The sequence below is a fragment of the Maylandia zebra genome, linkage group LG5 (assembly GCF_041146795.1).
Source record: "Maylandia zebra isolate NMK-2024a linkage group LG5, Mzebra_GT3a, whole genome shotgun sequence".
Taxonomy (NCBI): domain Eukaryota; kingdom Metazoa; phylum Chordata; class Actinopteri; order Cichliformes; family Cichlidae; genus Maylandia; species Maylandia zebra.
The window spans coordinates 36508819-36529667 of NC_135171.1; the positions used below are offsets into that span (position 1 = coordinate 36508819).

General features: G+C 38.9%; 1 protein-coding gene across 4 annotated transcripts; it reads left to right on the forward strand.

Annotated features, from left to right (window-relative positions):
- The first annotated feature begins 4265 nt into the window (after positions 1–4265).
- Positions 4266–17015, forward strand: tfap2c (transcription factor AP-2 gamma (activating enhancer binding protein 2 gamma)). 4 transcript variants are annotated; one of them, XM_004547636.5, is made up of 8 exons: positions 4266–4419; positions 8778–9239; positions 9677–9728; positions 10877–10948; positions 11531–11753; positions 12962–13080; positions 14426–14567; positions 14785–17015. In XM_004547636.5, the coding sequence occupies exons 1-8, from the start codon at positions 4390–4392 to the stop codon at positions 15077–15079; spliced, it is 1395 nt and encodes a 464-aa protein (XP_004547693.1). In that variant the 5' UTR covers positions 4266–4389; the 3' UTR covers positions 15080–17015. The 4 variants fall into 4 exon arrangements, with proteins under 4 accessions (XP_004547693.1, XP_004547695.1, XP_004547692.1 ...); XM_004547635.5 differs by lacking the exon at positions 4266–4419 and adding an exon at positions 7848–8235; XM_004547638.5 differs by lacking the exon at positions 10877–10948.
- Positions 17016–20849: the final 3834 nt, after the last annotated feature.

The following is a 20849-nucleotide window of genomic DNA, read 5'->3' on the forward strand; positions in this document are numbered from 1 at the left end:
TGTTGTTTTTATGGTGCAGATTATATTACATCTTTGTGTTCTCTCTTCTGTAACATGTTACTAAGTGCATAACAGAGCATTAATTATCCAAGATCACAAAAGCAAAACCAAATCCCTGTTGTGCACTTGAAGGGAAACATCACACCTAACACAAGCTATAAAAAACTCTTACGCAACAACAAGTCTCCCTGCAGTGATAATGTGGACAGTGTCACATTTTTGTAATTAGGGCTTGTATCTCACAGTAATGAGACAACCAGGAAGCAACTGAAAAAACTGACTCAGCATAAATCCACTTCGCTCTCGCACTGCAGGCCTACTTGTTGTTCCTAGAGTATTTAGAAGTAGAATGGGAGGCAGAGCCTTCAGTTTTCAGGCCCCTCTTCTGTGGAACCAGCTTCCAGTTTGGATTCGGGAGACAGACACTATCTCTACTTTTAAGATTAGGCTTAAAACTTTCCTTTTTGCTAAAGCATATAGTTAGGGCTGGACCAGGTGACCCTGAATCCTCCCTTAGTTATGTTTCAATAGACGTAGGCTGCCGGGGATTCCCATGATGCATTGAGTTTTTTCCTTTCCAGTCACCTTTCTCACTCACTATGTGTTAAGAGACACCTCTGCATTGAATTACATCTGTTATTAATCTCTGTCTCTCTTCCACACCATGTCTTTATCCAGTTTTCCTTCTCTCACCCCAACCAATCCTGTTAAAAGGGAGTTTTTCCTTCCCACTGTTGCTTGCTCATAGGAGGTCATATGATTGTTGGGTTTTTCTCTGTATCTGTTATTGTGCGATCTACTGTACAATATAAAGCGCCTTGAGGCGACTGTTGTTGTGATTTGGCGCTATATAAATAAAATTGAATTGAAAAAATTAAAATAACTGAACTTTGATCTCGTCTGACCACAATACTTTCCCCCCAGTCCTCATCTGAATCATTGAGATGTTCAGTGGCAAACTTTAAACGGGCCTGCATATGTGCTTTCTTCAGCACGGGGACGTTGCAGGCACTGCAGGATTTCAGTCCTTCACTTCTTAGTGTTTTACCAACTGTTTTCTTGGTGACTATCGTCCCACCTACCTTGAAATCATTGACAAGTTCCTTCTGAGTATTTCTGGGCTGGTTCCTCAACATTCTCATTATCACTGAAACTCCACGAGGTGAGATCTTGTGTGGAGCTCCAGAACAATGGAGACTGGCAGTTATTTTATGGTTCTTCCATTTGCCACCTTCTCACCTTGCTGCTTGGCGATGGTCTTGTAGCCCATTCCAGCCTTGTGTAGGTCAAGGTCAAATTTATTTATATAGCACATTTCAAACAGCCGATGCTGCACAAAGTGCTTAACAATATAAAAATGGTATTAAAAAGCAACAATGTAATACAATAATAACAGTAAAAAACAATAATAGGACAGTAAAAGAATTAAAACAATAACTAAACTAATTCAAATAAGACCAAAATGCTTGGGTCATAGTGTGTTAAAAGCCAGGGCATAGAAATGTGTCTTTAGTGATGATTTAAATTGCTCAAGTGTTTGTGCAGATCTAATATTTAAGGGGAGACTATTCCAAAGTCTGGGACCTGCCACAGAGAAGGATCTATCACCACGGGATTTGAGGTTAGTCCGTGGGATGGACAGCATTAGTTTTGAGCTAGACCTCGTGGTTTTTCCTGGAGCATAGGCAGAGAGGAGCTCAGACAGGTAAGGAGGGGCCCGAGCATTAAGTGACTTAAAAACAAAAAGTAGAAGTTTAAATTGGATCCTGTAGGAGACAGGAAGCCAGTGTAAAGAAGCTAAAACTGGGGTTATATGCTCTCTTCGTTTGGTACCAGTTAGCAGGCGAGCAGCTGCATTTTGAACCATCTGAAGACGATGGATGGTGGCCTGATCTAGACCATAATACAATGAATTGCAGTAGTCTAATCTGCAAGTAAGAAAAGGGTGAATAACACGCTCAAAGACGTTAGCCGGAAGGTATGGCTTTACCTTGGCTAGCTGTCTTAACTGAAAAAAACAGGACTGAACTACTGCATTCACCTGCTTATTCAATTTAAAAGAACCATCAATGTAGACGCCGAGGTTTTTTACATGTGTTTTACAATATGAGGAAAGGGCGCCCAGAGTGCTGTCGACACATCCTTGGACCACTGACATCCTTGGAAAGCTCTTTGGTCTTCATGGTGCAGAGTTTGGAATCTGGATAGATTGATTGCTGCTATGGACAGCTATCTTTTATACAGGTAACGAGTTGAGAAGGCTCCTAATGTCAACTCATTACCTGTATTAAGAAATCTTGCTGATACTTGTTTCCTTCATGAATATGCGAAGGAATTTATACCTTTACTGAAATGTGGGGTTTTTTTTTGTTAATGTTCTGTCTCTCACTGTTCAAATAAACCTACCATTGAAATTATAGACTGATCATTTCTTTGTTATTTGGCAAACTCATAAAATTAGCAGGGGTTCAAATATTTTTGTCCCTGACTACAAAGTTAAGGTTTATAAAAACTGGACAAATTGATGGTAATAAAATACTCTGAGAAACCTCTGGTTTCAACAGCTGATATCCAGAACCTGTGAATGTTAAATATGGTCTTTCTTGCTTTGTGATACTCTGTCAGACTTTTACTGCATCCTGAGTTAATGTTTGCCGGGTTTTTCCTTTCTAATTTTCCATATAGGGAAACGCATGATTGGGTTGCAATTAGATGATTGACTTGTGTGATCGAGAAAATGTAAAAAAATTTTACCTTCAACATTTTATTGGTTGCTTTTAGTGCCATCTGCTATACAGTACTACCTCTGCAACAATCATTCTTACACACACACATATGTGAAAATGGCAATAAAAAGTAATATGCCATGCCAATAAGCTATTTTTCTCACTGCTGAAGTATGTAATGTAAATACCTAAATAACTTAAATAACTGAAAATTAAGTACCGTAGATGTAATATGTTGAGCTGATCTCTGAATAGGTCCACCCAGAGTAGCTACTTACTCCACAGCCACTACAAAACAGGCTACTACTGCAGTCCTGTGGTAATGAAAAGATGCGGCCCCTAGGTGACAGCACAGGCGCAAGTACCGCGCTGAGATTTTATACTCGGCGTAAAGAAAACAGCATACAAAGGGTGTACAAAGCCTGCTTCTCGTTACACCACAAATGATCAAATTATGGTGGCTAAAACTTTAGAATAACAGAACTGTTTCCATCCAGAGATTTTCCTGGTAGTCTGCTGTTTTCTTTCTTTCACGTTTGGATCACTTAGTGCGGCATTTTATCAAACAAAGCATTCAACACTGATTAGGAAACAAGCATTTTAATTTATTTGATAGTTATAATAAAGACTTGCGAATGAAAAAAAAATATATTTATTATTTAGGCCTCTTTAGTGGTCATGGGGGACTATAATAAAACGAAATTGGTGTTTTGTTGTGGTTTTTTGGAAAGATATAATAAATACCAACTACACGGAACAATTTATTGTTTGCTTATATTGGTTTGAATTATTTCACCAACACATAACGTCAGATTTGCTAAATTGTAGATTTTTTCCCCCTCCACCCTTAATTTTTGTTTTACTCAAGAACGTAACAACAAAATTTATATATTAGAAGATCTTTATTTTTTAACAGTAGCACACGGTTTTAAATTAAGGTCTTATTGTTGGAATTAAATTAATCTGGGGGGAAAATGTGTCATTCCACCATTTTTTAAAAATCGATTAAACAGGTGTCAGACCACAGGTAGACGTCTTCCCCCCCTCCCCAGATCAAGATATATCAGCTGCATTCTTAACCACACAGCAAAGACACTTTGATCTGTTCAATAGTTTAAGCTGAAATCTTCTGGAGATCAGATAACAGGGACTATACACCTTAAAAAGCTTCAGTGGCTTTTGAAAGCAGATTCTTGTGGTCACCCCGAGGCGCTGTGGCTTTAGGGCTGGGCTGGAATTGCCTTATCTTGAATTTTCCATACTTCTTTTTTTCCACGTATTCATTAATTTTATCCTCCGTAACTTTATTTTTTTTACACTCAAAACTAGAATACAATGATAAGTTTAACTGTAGTACTGTCTCGGTTATAAGTCTAATTCTGTGCATCATGTTTGTTTTCCTCAGTGTTTTTTTTTTTTTTTTTAGTCTTTCGTACCAGCTTTCCTCATATTAATAAATTAATGTACACGTTGTTTTACACAAACCGTATATGCAAATTTCCATAAACGGTTTGGCAATAAATTTTGATTTGTCCACTCAGGTGCAGTTCATTAGAGTGCGCATGCGTCCTGCGTTGCAGTCAGGTGAAGTCGGCAATGTAAAACTCATGGTTTCACTCATTCGCTGCAGCTCAGCGGGATTACTGCGACTGGAGCCTTGCAGATGTCTGTACTGGAGAGGATAGACTGGAGGGTGAGTTGGCTGCCTCCTGTATTTTCCTCTTACAGATGATCTAATTTGACCAAGCCTGTATCGTGTTTATCGCTTTTGTTTTATTACTTCCCACCATAACAAGGAGTTAAATTGGGCTGGTGCTGTTCGGGCCCGACACACTCCTCACAGAGCTCTGTAGACGATCAGCCTCACTTCATCTTAATATAGGTTAGCTTAGAGTCCGTTTTTACAGCCACACTCTTAAAAATTTGAACAATGAATTCATGCACTTCCACCTCTGTCATTAAATTTAACAAGCCTGACTAATTACAGCTGTAGGGTATAAAATGGCAACTTTCAAATATCACAAGCTTCACAGGGTTTCCCGTAAAAGTCACCTTGCAGATCAGCTCCCTGTTTGGTCAAAAACCACCTTGAAGATCAGGTCCCTGTCAGAAGGCGCAGGCATTGGGAGATTGTTGCGTGCGAGAGGCCACGGAGTGAGCAATAAGGGTGAAAAACTAATGCAAATTGGTTGACATCCTGCTTGAACAGGACGGAGGCCTGTGGATTATCTTTTAACCTTCGCTGATTTAACTAGTAGCTTCCAGTTAAAATAACCTGAATATAGAAGGAATTTAAATTGCACCATGTTTGAGTGAACTACGGCATCAATAATATCCAAGCATATGAAAAGGCTAATGTAAAATGTAAACTTATAATTCTAATGCACTTATTAAAAGACTAAACTTATTCGTTTAATATCTACATCAGTGGAAGACTAACAGAAAAGTAAACTTACGGAGGGTCTTTCTTACACTGATCACTTTAAAAACAGTCTTGTTCAGAGTAGAATAAAAACGTAACCCTAGTTTAGGCTATATTAAGTCAAATTATAGCAATCATAGATCTACTCATAAATATATTTATTGTCTAATTTAATACGTTTGCATTGTGCAAACGTGCGCTCTCGTTAACCTTAAGACTGAGTCCCTCCTTATATAGCCTAAACTTTACAGCAGCCATTTGGACACGACGTGGTAAGTAACTACAGGTGTTACTAATTACAAAATCTTCATTAATGTCATTAGTAGCGGCTGTGGCTGTACACTGCTTCACGTCAAAATGGTTGCTGCGGAAAAGGGCAGTTACAAATTCGTTTTTATCCCCAGCTTAAAGTCGCACGGCGCTATATGCGCTTTTTGAATAACCTGTGATTAATGCCAATAATAAGGTTTAACTCATCAGAAACTTTGAGTATTTTCGCTTGAGGCTACTGGATCACAAACCAGTGGAGCTGCTGATGGTTAAAACTGAAATAAAGGATGAAATGATTTTTCAGTAAAATTGCTGATAGGGTACTTTTTCCACCTCTTCAATAGTTTCTGCAAACAGTTTAAGTTATAAATTTTAAATTGAATTTTTTTTGGGCGGGGGATTACAAGAGTAGATTTTCCGCCCAGTAAAGTTTATATATATCTTTCTTTCTTTCTTTCTTTCTTCAGTTACGAACACATATTGGAGCAACTTCAATATTACTGTGATCTCCATTAGGGTTGTTCACTTAGTAGTTTACTCACTTAGTTAGTAGACCTATCAATACAATGCAAATTTTGGGTGTTAAAATCAGTTCATAAACCAGCTTTGAACTATATTTCTTAAGTCTGGGATCAAAGCAAACAGGCAGATCACTAGGCAGAGCTCAGTCATTGGCTTCTGTGACACTTTGAATGTGTCCGGGCACGGATCCATTTTGTCTTCACACCTGACATCAGCTGAGTCGGCTGTCATTAAAATGACAGGCTGAGCATCAGGATTTTTCAAAACCTTACCGGTCGGCCAAGCGTGACTAACTTTCTTAGGTCCGTCCTGTGCCTGTTTCAACACAGAACAACATTTTAAATAGGGCATTTAAAAAAATAAATAAATAAATAGTGCTTGGCATGACAACAAGGCAAAGAGGACAAAAAGGGGCGGACTATCACAGCTGGGTGGAGAGAAGCCACGGGATTTCCGCACGTTAAGTTCACAAATTAAAATCTGACACGTACTGGTTTACGTATCAATTGATAATGCAAAACAAAGTGATAAAATACTAGAGCAGCCTCGGGGTGGCATAATACGATTTGAAGAACTGATAACAGGTGTTATTTTTATATCATGTATTTCCCCCCTCAAAGTCTGTTCTACTTGTCTTTTGATTAAAACCAGAGTTCAAAGAGCCCTCCTTCCGAGATACTATAAAGCTCAACAAAAATTTAAATGAAGTTAAGAAAGGGCTGCTTGCCGAAATCCTTTGAGCTTTAGAGCTTTTTGAGAGAATAATGCGGTTAAGCCCTCGGGCTTATTGCGGTTTGAAACGTACCACTGATATGAAACATCAAAATGTCACGGGCCTGTTGGAATACCTGTTACTGAATTAAGCATACAAACTGTAAGTACGCCTTGTCGTGGGAAAAAGGTGATCTTTAAGATTATAAAATTATCCAGTCGGTCAAAGCATAACCACAAGGTTTTAGGAATAAAAGGGAAACACACAGTAGCTTGGCTCAGTTTCCTATCACTGCATTTATGCGTAGTATGTATGCAGGCCAATAATAATTGACCTACATACTACTGCTACTACCAATAATAATAATAATAATAATAATAATAATAATAGGGTTTTACTTTTAGTGGTGGTGGTTTTAAGAACACGAATGTTAACTTTTGTTTTTTTGTTTTTACCTCAAATTAAGACGTTCTCCTGAAGGCTATTAAAATTAGCAGCTCAAACTGAGCAAAGTGATTGGTCTCTAGAGGCAATACACTGTGTAAAGCCTGCGTATACTACAGTACAAGGTCTCGTCAAGAAGCTCTCATTAACGTACAGCAGTAACTGCAACGTTTTCACAGGTTCTGTCTCGTAGTCGTAATATTTTACATGAGCACATTGTCCTGCAGTTCAGTAAAGTGCAATTTTGTAAATATATAAAACTCAAGAAATCATTTCTTTGATGACTGGCTAACAGATCTCTGCCCAATGAATCGCTTTAAAGCCCAAGAATATAATCATTAAACAGAACACAGTGCCCTGTAAAATTAAAGGTTCAACTACCCATGGGCCCGAGGAGATAAAAGAAGTAAAAATGTTAATGAGAAGCAGCATTTGGTGCAAGACACGAGGAATAGGTTAAAAAAAAAAGAGAGAGAGAGAGAGAGGGAAATGGATATAGACTACACTGGGGATGTTTAATCCTTTTAATATTTGACGCCGTGCAAAGACGCGCTACAGACGGACCGAATTTTGATTGGACAATCACCCCGCCAATCAGGATTTTTTATTTTTATTATTTTTTTTTCCAATTCACTGACATCATCGGACAGGGTGACGCCCACTGTAAGTAGCTGTGCAGATATAGTGAAATGCTCATGTTTGCACTGAACAGCACTGTTTTGTCCATAAGAGGGAGTCAAGTTTCTTATGAACCGGTTTCGCCCACTTTCACAACAGAAGTACTGAGCGCCTTGGCAGGAAAGGGGGGAATATTGCCTGACAACGATTATTTTTCTCTCATAGTGGCTGTGGAAACTCATATCTGTAGTTGGATACTCAGTCGGTAGGTCAGTTCGCCCTTCAGCCTTCGCCTACAACTTTGCCTCCTGCTGCAGCTGAAGAATAAGCGGGTTCATGACCACCAGGAAGCTGTTAATTTCTTCATACCTGGATTAACTCGCGGGCTTCTTTCCCCCCTCCCCCATTTTTTTTTCTTTTACACTTTTTTTTTTTTTAAAATTTGCAAGAAAGAGACTTTTTCCTCAGCCAAAATGTTGTGGAAATTAGCCGACAACGTAAAATACGAGGATGACTGTGAGGTGAGTTTCGTAAGAGATGGCCTCCACTAAGTGAGATCAGTGGCACCGAATTTAACGGCAAGAAGTGGGTGCTGACTTTTAATCCTTTGGGTTGAAATAATCACGGTAAAATTTCGGAAGGTGACTCATTAGAAGCAGCATGATGTGCTGCACCAAGGGAGAAAAGTTAGAGTAAAGTTTGGCGAAACAGTGAAAACAGGATGTCGTTGTCAGAGTTAAAGCCGGCTATGATTCCTTATAAAATTAAAGTGGGGTCGTGTTCTTATTATTGTTACTCTATATACAAAATAAAATATGATGATAATAATAATAATAATCTGAGACGCTGATTGCTGCTGAGAATATTTGCATATTCTTGCAATAGCCACTAAGTACTAAGAAAAATTCCAAATTAACGGTCTCCGTTATTGTTTTATCCCGTCTAAATCCCATTTTTCAGTAGACATCGTGCCAGCGAATAATCTGACATTTTATCTCCTTGGGTGACAACCTGCCATGTTGTTGGCATCTTTCTCAGCCGCTTTGTCTCCTCCATTCCTTAGGAAAGGCACGATAGTAACAGCAATGGGAACCCACGGCTGCCTCACCTGCCGGCGGTCAGTCAACACCTCTACAGCCCGTCTACTTCCCTCTCACACTCGGCCAGTTCAGACTTCCAGCCCCCTTACTTTCCTCCTCCCTACCAGCCTATCTCGTACCCGCAGTCTAGTGACCCCTACTCTCACCTCGGGGACCCTTTCAACATCAACTCCATACACCAGTCGCCATCGTCGAACCAACAGCAGCCGTGGCCTGGGCGGCAAGGCCAGGAGGGGCTCGGCGCACACGGGAGGAGCGGACTCGCGAGTCAGATCCTAGGCTTGGAGGGAGGCTCGTCAGGGGTTAGGAGGGAAGGGTTCCGCCGACCGGAGCTGCTGTCTCCACACGCTCACAGTCTAGAGTCGTCGGTTATTGGCGATAATATGGGGATGCATGACATGGGACACGGGCTGGATGATGTTCAAGTAAGTGGATTAGATTTATATAATCACTTGACATTATACTTTTGAGGCAGAGGCGCGCAAAGACTGAGGCTTTGTGCTTAAATGGTTGTGTGAATGCAGTCGAAGTAGTGAATATACTGAAAAGTCGTAAATGGATGCATTATAGTGTGTTTTATTGCACTCGCCTGCCATATGGAGATTTAAAATCTCCTAAATGTTAATATAACCAAAGGTCACATATATTCAAAATGCTTCCAAGTTAAAGGTGCGGTAGTAGAAAATATTTCTATTATAAAATGGAACATATTACATTATATGCTTTGCATGAAAGAGACAGACTATGATTACTAATATCAAGAAAATACCCACCTTAGGAAAAAATAGTCTAGCTCAAGCATCTTATCAAAACAGAGCAATGCATGTGTTTACTTACTGCTGCTTCTTTTCTTTGTTATCAGCAAGTAGACGACCACAGTATAATTATGGCAGATCAGACGGTCATCAAAAAAGGTGAGTTGTGACATTTTATTTATTTTGACTTTTTAACTGTTAGAGCAATTAAAAAAGAAAACTGAAGAGGAATGCTTTTGTACAGCAAAATATGTGGTAATTACTAAAAAATGCTGGACCTTCATTTGTTGAACTCTATATACTTGGAAATGACATACTTCTATAGTGGCATGTCAGGGCACTCAGTGAGAGAGTAAGGAAAGGAGGCGTCTTCTGTTTGTACTTACACTGCATACAATGATAATCCATGCGATGCACTTATTTAAGCCCGATGTGATCCTTAGCCTATTCTGTTGAAGGTGCTTGAATGGATGCCCAGTGGGAAAGAACTGATCCCTTTCATATTCATCAGGCTACAGCTGACATGACATGGAAATTGAGCAATCTCACAAACTGTGTTGACTATGAGTTCCAAAGCTTTGGATCATCTTTAGGCGTGTTAAGCTCGCAATTGCAGCTCTTTTCAGTTCATGTTAGCAGGAAATTATGAGTTGGTCTTGAAGCTGTGTTTGGCTCTGCAGAACCAGCTTTTGGGTGGGTGTGGCATTAGGCTTGCATGTGAAGGACAGTTTAGTAATTTGTTGAGACTTGAACTGTTTTGAGGGAGAAACTTATTCCTGCTGTTTTGTCATCAGGGCTCTATTAAACAGACTTAAAGTGAAAGATGAACCCAAGGAACATCATGTTATTATGAACAGTATGTGGACAGTGGACAAGTAGAAAATATAATTTGCGTAAGTAGAGTTAAGTTTCATTTTAAAATGTAAACGTCACGCCTTAGTTTCTTGTTCATATGTATGTTAAACATCAAAGTAAAATTGATGTTTTTGATTTGCTGACAATGTCATATTTTGCAGTACAGTCCCAAAGTTTTATTCTTTGAAAGCATGCTAGTAATTATAGGGTTGCTTTGTAATATTGCAATATTACAGTACATAACAAGCAGCACGACATTTGCAGAGTGCAATAAACCAAACAGTCTGCATTTGTTACGTAAATCAGTGATTGCTTATTATACTGTTCCCAGGCTCAAGGGCACGCTATGGGCAATCTAGGGTTTCCACTTGTAAACAATGGCATGTCATTCCCAGTGATTTGCCGGAGAGGAGATTTAAAGCACTGATGTGACTCTGTCATTTCTGTCTCAGTATTAGGACTTCGAGGTGGCAGGAACCTTGATCGCTTACAGAGGACTTATTATCAGGGGGGAATTTTCGCGGGTGAGGATGAAGATAGCTGTTTTGTTTCGTAGTGTGCTGTACTGTTTTGTTTGTCTGTCAGTGCTTTTGTTGTGGGATGACATTTAAAAAAAATCACAATGTCTAGCTCGATCAAAGACTGTGAGACCAATCAATTCACGGTTCCGAGGTTGTGGCTTAGATGAGTGACGGTCTGTATGTGCGTACCTGTTTGTGGATGGTGTTTGACGTGAGGGCATCATAGCTGTTTAACCATCAGGCATCCGATCTTTCCAAAACCACACATTTCAAAAGGCTTTAGATGTTTTTTTTCTTGTATATTTTGGCACAGCAGAGACTGGCTTTCCTCATTGGAGGAGAGCAGCATACGCATACTTCTGCTCGCTTTTCCGCACAAGACACAGAAAGATCAGAGCTTATGCACATAAACAGGAAACGTACAGATTGGTTTGTCTGATTTATTTTTCTTTTTTATGGATCGTAAGTCTGGAATAAAGATTGACAGTAATTAACAAATCTGACTGCCCAACCACAATCTGTTTTTATGTTCTTTTGCACTACTTTAGTATTTAGCTTACAAACATTATTTTCCTCACTCTCCAGGGCCTGTCACTCTGCCTAAAGGAAACGCACTGGGTCTTCCCTTCCAGAAAGAGTCCCTGCTGGGCATGGTGTCAAATCCCACAGAGGTGTTTTGCTCCGTACCAGGCCGTCTTTCCTTGCTGAGCTCTACATCCAAGTACAAGGTTACTGTGGCTGAAGTCCAGAGACGTTTGTCACCCCCAGAATGCCTCAACGCATCGCTCCTGGGAGGCGTTCTACGCAGGTCAGGGCTCGGTCTCATTCCACGTCACAGCTAGACAGTATTCTTTTTCCTTGTGGTTCGTAAAAATCTTTAACATGACATGTGAATACATTTCTATTGATTCACAAAAAATAGGATTAACTAATCCAAAATGATTTCAGTTGTTCAAAATTTCTGGTTTCTGCAAACTGTTAAGACTTTTATTATCTCAAAAATAAACCATCATTAAGCTGTGGAAGGCGTGGAGCAAGTGATCTGTAGGCTAAAGCTTAGTAGCCCATGGGAAAGGCTCTTTTTAAAAGCACAGCTTGACTCTGTTGCTCCGGCTCATCATTTTTCCTCTTTTCTTTATTTTTTGCAAGGTTTGTGACATTCTTTGTGTTGTGTGCAATTTTGGGTTCAGTGCTTCCATTGGGGATAGGTTGCGTCAACATTGTTAGTACCTACCTATTGTGTTTGTGTGCCTGTGTACGTGATTGCAAATGTTAAACTGTGCCAGAGCAGTTGACCTTATGGCACACATGGTAGTGCAGCAGTCTGTTGAGGGACTTCGAGGTTACAGTACATGGTTAACACTCCTGACTGGAGCATTTTGTACTTGGAGTGCATGTTTACCACTTCCCATGTGCCTGTATTAATGCTGACATGCACCCACAGACCCACATATACAATCTCTTTTTTTTTTTTTTTTTTTTTTTTTTTTTTTTCTTCTTCTTTCTTAAAAGTAGGTCACACAGCAATAGGACTATCGTTAGTAGTGGGACAAGAGGGAGAAGGGGTGGGGGCACTCAAACACACATGTCTCTCCAAAGATGCGCCCCTTCTCACCGACCACTGAGGGGGAGAGCTTGTCTGCCAGTCATGCAGAAAACTGAATTGGCTATGGCAAGTGGAGAGTTCAAGAGCTTCTGAAAATGCATTTATGAGTTATACCTCTCTGCTGTGCTTTTGAGTGGAACATGAATTGTTTCAATATTTTATTTTAGGTCAAGAGAATCTTCTTGTAATTTATTTTCAGAAGTGTTTGAGACTATACACATGAATGTGTATTACACAGGTGTACAGTACATATCTTGTAACTCTTGGTATTTCTTTTAATTTATGGTCTCAAGGGGGATAAAATAAATAGTCATAAATGACACAATAACCTTTTAAAACTCCACTGATAATTTGATGAAAATGTCAAGACAATATGTGAATGACCTCAATTTCTTTTTCTCTTTATACAGAGCCAAGTCAAAAAATGGAGGCCGTTCTCTGAGAGAAAAGCTGGACAAAATTGGGCTTAACCTGCCTGCAGGAAGAAGGAAGGCAGCTAATGTCACTCTACTTACCTCGCTAGTAGAAGGTATGACACATTAGTCATTTGCCCACAGTAAATTCTCGCACTATAATTACGGTTTGCAGTGGCTGGAATGTCGCGTTAGTAGTATGAGAATGTGGGAACGTTAGTGTATTGGCATTGGTATGTGTGTGTTTCACTTCTTGTGGAAAGGGTAACTAAAGGCAATGTAACTGCAACCTTTTTTTTTTTTTTTTTTTTTTTTTTTTTTCCCCCTGTGTTTAATGTGCCAGACTGTCAGCTACACATTATTTGGTGAGTCATAGTGGTTTGGAAAATTTAGCCAAAATTAGGTTGACTGAACTCGTATAGTGTATAAAAGACTGAGATGACCATTTTCCATCTGAAATACTCAAAAGAAACAACAAACCTCAGCACTAATTCTGTTACTCCATTGAGCATGTTGTCTTGTATTACCTAGTGTGCAAAGTCACCTCTGAAACTCAGTTGTGTTAGGGAAAATTAATTGTTCCTGTTGATGGAAAGAATACTACTAGGTCATACAGCCCTGATTTTTATTGTGACTGTTTTCTGTTGCTGTATAGTTTGAATGACAACTGCAGTCATACCTCAGTCAGTGACATTTGATTCTATCATCCCAGTATCACTTTAATCACATTTACCTGCCGCTGGCTATAGAAAGATATTATTTTATTTTTTTCCCTCTCTCACTCCCCACATGCCGAATTTTTATAAATGGGGTGATGATTCTGTGCAGGAAGATGACTGGAGGCCTGTGTTATTTAGAGACCTTCAAAGCTGAATTAAGCCTTGTTATCTTGTGTTCGGCTTGCCAGGAGGGCCAGCTGACCTTAAAGCTTGTGCTTCTGAATAGCTGCCAGCATTTGAAGACTTGTACATGTCTATCAATAAGCGGTGTTGTTGGCATCTCGGGGCCCGTTTTGGTAGCATTTATTCACATAATCCCTTTATGAACATGCAAGTCGAGCCACCCTGAAGACAAAAATGTATCAATCTGCATAGCTCTTCTTACCTAGAGTTAGAAGAATGACTGCAGATGATTATTCTGCAGTTCAGCTGCTTCACTTCTTATGCCTTCATGCTTGTGTATATCTGTTTGAAAATGGGACTATTCATGTAATGCTCTTAAACTAGTAAATTGTTCTGCTCCTGGACAGCTTAACAATCTAGTATGTCAAAGGATATGTTGTTATAATATTTGTCTAAAGACTAATATTAATATGTATTAGTAATATATTTATTCACAATTATTAATTTGTGGTTAGCAATAAAGTTGCAACTTGAGTGTTTTCTTGGATCTACAGAAAACCTGTTTTTGTTTTTGTTTTTTTTCTTATATGTAATATTATCTTTTTCTTTTTTGTCTTAGGTGAAGCTGTTCATTTAGCAAGAGACTTTGGTTATGTGTGTGAGACCGAATTCCCTGCAAAGGCAATTGCTGAATACCTGGGTAGGCCACATGTGGAGCGGAATGAGGCTAACTCGCGCAAGAACATGCTCCTTGCTGCCAAGTAAGTGTATTTTCAATCATTGTTTTAATTTACATGCATTTAAACACCTAGCAAAGTGGGATGTAGCAAGACAACCTTTTTCAAAAGCTGGTTTTAAAGTATTTGATCAATAGAAAGCTGTATTTTCGAAATTATCTGAAGTATTATCCATTTTCCAATTAGGTCACAAATCTGTACATATTTCACATCCTTAGTTATTCTGCTTCTCTACCTACAGGCAAATCTGCAAAGAGTTTACTGATCTGCTCACTCAGGACCGCTCACCTTTGGGCAACGCTAGGCCTGCTCCCATTCTGGAACCTGGAATCCAAGGCTGCCTGACTCACTTCAGTCTCATCACTCATGGCTTTGGCTCTCCAGCCATCTGTGCTGCCATGACCTCGCTTCAGAACTACCTGAATGAAGCGCTCAAACAAGTGGACAAGATGTACCTGAGCTCTGGTAGCGACACCCAGGGATCCTCAGACAGTGGAAGTAAATCTACTGACAAAATGGACAAGCACAGGAAATGAGAGCTTAAAGGAGAATCCCTATGAACCTGAGATTCCCAGAGTCACTTAATCTTGCTGCCCCGACTTCCCTTTTGGACCTTTTTAAAAATCAATATTTGGTATTGTCTTTTTGAGAGCTGCATTTGTGTGTGAATGTGTGTGCTCACACTGTAAATTTATAGTTTGACAGGTTGGGGATTTTTAACAGCCTGTCACAGCAGGCTACAAATCAGTTACTGTTGGCATGCGTGTTGAATGCTCTGGATTTGTCCTAATGGGAGCCCGCTCTGTGAAAGAGTAAAGCCCTTTTCAGACATGGCATGTGTGGCTTCTTCTGTCTGCTAAAGCAACAGGATTGTCATTTAGTGATAGTTCACTTCTATATTAATGTTTGTCTTGCCTTCATTCACACAAACCAGTAAGAGGAGAGCAGCATGGCATATGTTATTTTTCACACGTGCAAAAGATTTGTTTTTGGCAACAAGTCCTGCCATTATGAACTGGTAAGGTTTGTGCATTCAGTTCTCTCTAAATTTGCCACGGACAGCAGGGTCTGTGTGATGCATGCAAGTCGGGGAGAAAAGGAAAAAAGTATACATTTATGTTCATATTGCTGTTTAGCACAGTTGCTATTTGTCATAAGCTAGTGAAACTACAGCCATGACTTTTCCAGAGAGGTTACCAGGGTGTACATTCATACACCAAAGTAATGCGATAAAATACTGTTAAATTCCTAGCAAGGAGTACATGCCTAAAAAGGGGATTAATACATGCCGCATCATGCTAGCCACTATGCAGTTACATACAGTTGCTAGTGGCCTACTGCTATAACCACAGGGCCTGCATTTTGTTGAAGAAGATGAGGGGGAAACAAAATGCATTCTGCGACTATTTTTTCCACCTCCCTTGTCTTTCTCTCTCTTTTTTTTTTTTTTTTTTTTTTTTTCCTTCCTCCCTCATCTTCCCTAGAGGACATCATTTCAAGATGACTTTCTGTGGCTGTGAATTCCTCTCAGTTTTCTCCTTCCTGCTCAGTCTGGGGGCAAATCCACTTATTTCCTGTGTCTCAATTGACTTGCAAAGGACAGTTATGTGTGATGGAAAATCTTAGTTTTCTTTATTTTTGTGCTTTAGTTGTACCATTAATTCAGAATGGATCCAGTGTTATTGTGTTTTTGTTCATGGGAGTTGATTTGAAGCTAGATGAGAAAAGACAGTTGGTTTTCTCATCTCAGCCTGTGCTCTTTCAGAAACCAAAAACTTTAAAGTGCCCCCATTATGCCAATTTAGAGGCTCATTATTTTATTTTTGTGGTTGTATACTGCTACAGCACATCTCTTCACCCTCTGAAACACTCAGTATTAGTGGCTGCATTAGGTTTTAGTTGACTGCTTTTTTTTTTTTTTTTTTTTTTTTTTTGAGGGCATGCCAAACTAGCTGCTAGGTGTGCATTATGGCACCATGTTACATAGTGATGTAAATGACAAAAAGAAAAGTCTGGACTTCAAATTATGCATTTCAAGCAGTTTAGCAGCACTGGTTTTTGCAGGAGAGAATAACTCACTTTGATGTGGACTTTGCAAACCCTTTTTCTCATGTGCAAAAATGATTTAACAGACTACATGATAGATAAAATCCCAGAATGCATAGCAGGGGCACTTTGAATTTGCTATGACAGAAGCCTCCTCAGTGTTTGTGGATTACAGGCGTTGCCATGGATCCATTGTTACTCAGTCTTACAACACATACAGTACATAGTCGTGAGAATTTTTGTTTGTTTGCTTTTACTTATTAATTTTTTGTGAACAAGTTATTAAAACAACATCCAAATTGACACTAACCTACCAACAAGCCCACTTCTGCCAGGTTGTGTGTTGGTTGTGAGAATGCGTGCGTAAATGTAAATATTTCTTTTAAAAAATGTTTTTAGAAATTAAATTCCAAGCATAGAATTTTATCCAGTGTCTTGTCCTGGATGTAAATATTTTCTAATTTATGTTGTAATTTAATGGGCTTGTGTAAATAATGGTATCAGTTTGGTGCATAGCTTAACTTTTTATGACGATGTGTTAAACTTTTGTAAATCAGTTAGGTTTTTTTTTTTTTTTTTTTTATAAACTAGACTTTAGAAAGTGGGGATGATATACATTTTTGAAAATGTTTAAAAAAAAAAAAATGCTGTTTTAAAGTTTCAGGAAAAAAATAAATGACAGCCTCAAGCCTGATTTAGTGAGTCAGTAATGTTGCCTAGGCCACACACTTACTTTTTTTTTTTTTTTTCTTAATGGATAGCACTTTTGTTCTGTAGCCTCTTTTTCAGCAATATCACACAGATGATGGTTAAGTCATGTGTTGAAAAACTTTCCTATTAATAAACGGCAAAGAAAATCCCCTACTAAACTAATGAGAACAGTAGCCATCATTATGTGCTCTCACTTAGCTTCACAAATAAGCTGTGTTGCTCAGTAAAAGCACAGACCTCAAAAGTACATCATGTGATGAACAAAGAAGTGCAGCTTAGAGAGGACAAATGGGTTGTTTATGTTAAACTTGGACAACTATTGAATCGACTGTACTAACCGTTCAGCATTCAACGTCTATCCTCTGCAGCTTGCCAATATTTCCTTTACATATGTTTGGAGCAGGTGTGCCATTAAGCCTACTTGCAAGTTTCTTGGGGAATAATGAGATGCAAATTTGTGGCTGCAGCAAAGAATTTAGTTAAGAGAAAAGGAAGTTAGGCAGAACTGTCTACTTGTTTCATCATCACTTGTCTGTTCAGGCCTTGCTTTTCAGAGGTTCATCTGTTTGTGTTTCACGTAGGTATGAGGGGCCGTACAAACAAATTCATTCTTTCACTCTCACATACATATATTCTTCTTTCACATACATATACTTTCACTCTCACATAGTTTTATTTTAATTTTTATATTTGGATATTTTTATTCTCATGTTTACACATATTTAAAACACACATTGCAATATTGTGCTCTTATAAGTTCTTCAGCAAGCTATCTATGGCGTTATTTTTGTGCCACTATTTTGAGTGCACGTAAAAAGAAGTTTGCAGGTGCAAGTGTTGCAGCTTGAAAGAATGAATTTTGGCTTGTACGGCCCCTCATACGTAGGAGTAACACTTATATGAATCAACATCGAACATATAGCTGAATTGAAAGGTATAACAACGGCACTGAAATGCACAAACATATATGACATCAGTGTTTCTCTTTATGTTTTATATTAGCTTTTGGGGTCAGTGGGTGAAACGAACATTTCCCAAAAACCAAGCCACAGGTTATAAAGGAAGCAGCAGCAGCAACTACCTTGCAGTTAAACAAGTATCAGCCTTTCCCCTCAGAACCTGTTTAACCAGACCTGTCAACGCAGTGGCTCGCTGCCCTCACAGCGGTTGACTTTAACTGCCTTCAGTTACTCGTGTTAGCTTGTGTGCTTGGCCCTGAAAGGGTAGATAATAGGTGGAGGAGGTATGGGTGAAATTTAGCAGAGAGAAAGAGGAAGACTTTTTTTTTTTTTTTTTTTTTTCTTCTTCTTGTGCCTTTGATGACAGGCTGAAAATGGTTGAGGAAGCACTGAGGATTTGATTGGAGGTTGACCTTGTTTCTTTATGCCGTCTCTTTGTCACATCACAAAGTTTGTTTTGGCAGATGTCAGCTGTTAAGTACACACGTCCCATTTGTTTTGTTTGTTTTTTTTTGGGGGGGGGGTTCCCCCCCCCCCCCCCCCCCAAATCTTTTATTGTCAGTAGAATCAATTCGAACTGAGCACATTCACAAAGTTGGAGCTGGTCAAATGATCAGCAGAGTTGTTAAACTGACCTGATTTTACATATACAATGATCATATTTTCCGTTTGACATCAGGTGAACGGCTTTGTTTAATTCCTTGTACGTGTTTTTCCAAAACACAGGCAACATCGCAACTGGTCAAACGTTTTCTTCTCAACTGTGAGACCGTGTGAGTAATTCTCTTACGACACGCCTAATGTAGCTGGGAAAAGGAGGCGAGCATAGACTTGTTGCACTTACCTGTTACCTTCACTTCTTTTTCTCTTATGAAAGAAGAGGAACTCATGTACTTTTTTTCTTTCAAAAAATAGATATTAGAGATTATATCTGACATGTTAATATAATCTTCAGACCTCATTAGGATGCCCGAGGCTACTTGTCAACTCCAGATTCACTGAACTGTAGCTGTATTCTATTCCAGCTCTGACTGAATGACCTTTCCATGTAGGTCAAACCAAGTCACAGGATGAAACTGTAAGAGTGGAAAAAAGGCCAAAAAGGAGACAACTTGATGTGATATTTCCCTTTTTTTTTTTTTAAACCTTGTTTGACAATCTTTTTGTTGGTTTTTATTACTTATTAGCCTAACAAGTTGACTGTATGCTCTTACTGTTACAATTTTTTTTTTTATAGATTTCTGCCCAACTTGTTTCGAGGACACTTAGAACTTTACAATTACCCTTTTAGTTAACCGCTTCCCTTCCCTGTCTTTGAAATCTGTTGTACATTAAGGCTCATTTGCAGTCAGACTAATCGCTTGCTTGCAGCTCCCAACCACTGAAACCACTTTATGAGTTAAAACATAGCCTTAACGTTCCATGTCATAAGTGACAAGTCACACAGATGAGAGTAGTAGTGTAAATCAGAAATCTGAATTAAAACACGCCTGGCCCTGTAAACACACAACCCAGATGATCATTTTAATATAAAAAAAAAAGTGTCTCTCATTTGGACAAAAATAGGAACAATCCGGTCTTTACATGATTAATAGTGCCATTTTGGTGCCACTGAGGAATAAGAGTAAGGAATGAGGAGCTATATGGAGAGCAAGTTGACTAAAAGTATTAGAGATGATGCATTCTGATAAAAGTTGATGCAACATGGTCTGCATCAGTGCTGGGAAAAGCACAAGAACATACCAGGATAAAATATAAATCATACTGAAGTAAGTGTACTGAATCTGATCTTAACAGCAGAGGAATTACACCTTTAATGAGTTGATGTTGTACTTTAAGGCTAGCCTCAAGTTCTGTGACATTGTTCCGTTCACTGTCGACTCCTCGTTGGAGTAGGGGGTGGGGAGTAAGTTATTTTGTGTTGGAGTCAAACTATTTTTTTATATACTGGTTATAGAAAAAAAAAATCCCAGAAATACCCATATTAATAGGACTAATAGAAACTGACCTTACATATCAGTTTCTCTAGAAAGAAAAAGGCTTCTTATGTTTAGTCCAGACTGAAGATGAATTCTATTTTGTTACTGTATTATTCATTATGACACATGTGGCAACTTACCCAAACAAAATTCAGCTTTTTTCAATTTAAAATGTTTTGCAAAGATGTGGAATAATGTGTGTATATGCATGTAGTTTTAGTTACTGCAGGGCTCAGTAGAATTCCCCTACAACACACAGGCAGAAGGCAGTTCTTTGTTTCCAGTCTGATAATGTTCTCACTCCTGCAATTTTACTTGTAAATGAAAACAACTGAAAAAATATATTTTGGGAAGAAAGAAAACAGATGGGGTGGGGGCGGGGATGGGGCATATAATGGATAATATATGTGTGTTAGAAAAATGCAGAAAATCAAGAAAAGACCAAAGAAAAACAGAGGCAAATGTGGCCTCTTAAAGTCATCTAGGCCAGCAGTTAGTACTTACTGTACATGATGCGATGGACTGGCCGTTTTAAATTGAAGAGGAAAGTGTAATTAACTGTTGGTCAATGTAAATATATTTAAAACGTAATAGTCGTAAAGCAAATGTGT